General features: G+C 29.5%; 1 protein-coding gene across 1 annotated transcript in view; it reads left to right on the top strand.

Annotated features, from left to right (window-relative positions):
• Window positions 1–313, top strand: part of LOC133185153 (heat shock 70 kDa protein 12A-like) — a 4,848-nt gene extending 4,535 nt beyond the window's left edge. The window contains exon 4 of the mRNA XM_061320210.1: window positions 1–313. This exon is cut by the window's left edge and continues 364 nt beyond it. Within this exon, the coding sequence (XP_061176194.1) occupies window positions 1–313 (313 nt within the window).
• Window positions 314–3,147: the final 2,834 nt, after the last annotated feature.

Below are 3,147 nucleotides of genomic sequence, written 5' to 3'. Positions count from 1 at the left end.
TAAGATTGCGCCTGAGATTTTTCAGAGTTTATTTTTAGAAGCCGCAACAAATACAGTACGTCTTCTTCGAAAAGGATTTCAACAGTCAGGACTGGAAAATATAGTGAATATTATCCTTGCTGGATATTTTTCTAAATCGACAATTATCCAAGACCACATAAGAATGTCATTTCCTTCGCATCACCTTATTATTCCTAGGGATGGAAATGTAGCTGTGGCGAAGGGGGCTGTATTGTACGGTCAAAACCCTGCCAAATATATGAAGGCAAGAAAAATGGACTTAAATGAGTCGACTGGGGTTTCATTGTGTTAAAACTCGGTAGAGAAAAAGACATTTATTTTTATGCCACGGGTTAACCTAAATTGACTTTAGTGTACATACCAAGTTTAAGGAAATTTTACCCCGAGTATTTTAAAGAACGATCTCAAAATACAGTCGCGTGGCGCAGTGGTAAGAGCGGTTGCTTTAGATCATGGAGTAAGGAGATGATTCTTACGTTGCGGGTTCGAATCCCACTGCGGGACGTGAAGACCGGTCCTTCGGATGAGACCGTGTAATGAGTCCTGTGTTGCACCATGGTCTAACAGGTCTAAATTTGCAGCCTTCCATCAGCAAGTGGTAGCGTCTCAATATGAGTAAAAAATTCTCGAAATTGACGTTAAACAAACAAACAAACAAAATGCAGGTACATGTACATTTATTATAGGATTATTTTGGGAAGTTCTAGTTTTTACAAATTATAAAAAATACTTTTTAGTCAAAATGTAATATACCGGTTTAATGAGTAATACTACATTGAATATTATATGTATATTAAGAAACACATTCTTCTCCTTGTTTTCAAAGGGGGCATCTCAAAATGTAAAAAAAAAAAAATAATAATAATAATGCATTGTAAAACATTGTAAATCCATGGATTCAAATAGAAAATAATAATAAAAATATTGATATATACGAGTTTTGTAAATTCCTAATCTTAAAAGTTTAAAAGTTATATCAGATAATTTTTCTTTTATATCAGTTTATGACTTTTTCCTACAGAGCTTCATTTTATCATAACGTCACACACTGAAGATGACAACCAACCTATCAGCTAAAAATATTTCCAAAATCTATTTTCTGTCAAGAATTTAATTTTTTTTATCTTTAGGTCTTACTTCTGCCAAAGGATATCAAAAGTTTTCTTTAAAAGTCTAATTTTGCTATATTGCACAATCAACCATCAAATATTCTCCAATGAAAACCCCAGTCGTCTACCTTAAATCTTTAAGTATAAAGACTCGATTTTTTTTTCAATGCGAAATTATGAATAGTATTTACATGGTTTTAATCAATATAAGTTGATCATGAATTTATTGATAATTCAGTATTTTAACTATTGTCTCCATATGCACAAAGCATTTAAAGGCTGAAATTTTTTTAAAATTTTTTTTTATCTTATTTTCAGGCTTCGGACTATACATGTCGTTCCCCTGCACGAATGGGAGAAGCTCTTAGACAAGAAGATATGAATTGTTGCATAATATCCTGAGAACTTTACCTAATGTGTTTATAATCATCAATCTTCTAGAAGTATCATTTTTACAATGATATACAGCTAAAGAGTAAAGTAACCGTTGAGATCTCATTATCTGGCACACCAAATTCACAAAAATGAGCTTAAAATAGTTTTTAAAATAATTAAATTTATCAATTGTAGACTGTAGTCTACGAAGTATAAACTATACAATTTAGTTTATCTAACAGCTCTAAATTGTTGACACTTAAAAATTTGTTTCAGCAGTATGTACATGTAACAATGAAAATACTTATTTAATTAAATGTACAAAACATGGCTCATCTGATCAATACAATTTCCCTATCTGTGAACTATGATCTTAAGTGAAACTACAAACGAGAATTTATATAATCAAATATTATCATGTTTATTCATATGCAGATAAAGAACCAAACCTGGTATATGCATATTTTGAAATTTTTTTGAAATGTGCCGAATTGTATTTATTGTATGAGAAATCTAAATCAATAAAAACTATTAATGTTTCAAAGGTTATACAGGCAATATTTGTTTCTATGACGTCACAAACTACTCGGATCTTGTCTTATTTTTCAGAAAGAGGAAGAAATGGACAAAATTTGTTTAAATTTTACTATAAAATTTAAAGAGCGCAGGCCTACTCCAGAACAATATTTACATATTTCATTCATATTATCACTCTACACATTATATCAAAATATTGAGTTGAAGCAGACCTGCGCTAGAAGACTTTTACTCAAAATATCGACGTAATATACATCTTTTCCTATATAAATTATGGAAATTTTGAATTAACGTCATTTAATGATGTCATATTTAACGTATGGCGTCATGGTTTATGAAAATATTCAGTACGTTTAAGTCTGCGGATATCCCCTGTTTTAGAACATAATTATATATTTCTCCGTCAAAGTTTGATTTTGGGTGCAAAAATTGGTCATAACCAAATATATTCCTTTGACGTACTTCCGTAAATTATTGTTCACAACGATTAGATATGGTTTTACAATGAAAAGGATTATACAAAAATTACTTTGATGTCATGTCTTTATTTTAGTAGTTCAAACAGTCTGATAATAATAATAATCAAAGTACTGAAAGTACTACTACGAGTTGATGGTATTGATTATATAATGGTTAAATGAGTTGAAGTCTCCTATCCATATTTGGAATATGTGATATATGTGCAATGACGAAAACTATCACTTTAATTTTTTTTTTCTTTGAGAAATAAAATTATATTTTATTTACAACTTTTCTATCATGTATTTTTAAGACGTATATTTTATCTTTTTTAAATATCTACTGGAATGTATGATAATTTATCAGAAATCGAACCTTTAAACATAGAAAACAAATACAGCAAGCTACATTGTCATTTTACAAAAAATCCTAAAACTAATTAGTATTACACTGTATTTGTTTTCTATGTTTAATTTTTATTTTTACAAAATATTAAAGGATACCATCATTGAAATGGTAATGGAGTTCAGAACATCACCATTAAAACTACCAGGAACAGTTTTGGGGCATTTGACAGAAATATTATATATCAAGTGACTAGGAATTTCAAGTAGGAAAAAATAGCACAATTGTTGTAAAATCATTA

This window comes from Saccostrea echinata, unplaced genomic scaffold, assembly GCF_033153115.1.
Source record: "Saccostrea echinata isolate AGI-Se365-2 ecotype Australia unplaced genomic scaffold, CSIRO_AGI_Sech_v1 ptg000012l, whole genome shotgun sequence".
Lineage (NCBI taxonomy): Eukaryota > Metazoa > Mollusca > Bivalvia > Ostreida > Ostreidae > Saccostrea > Saccostrea echinata.
Note: the sequence above shows the minus strand (reverse complement) of the source record. Positions and strands in the feature narration are given on the sequence as shown.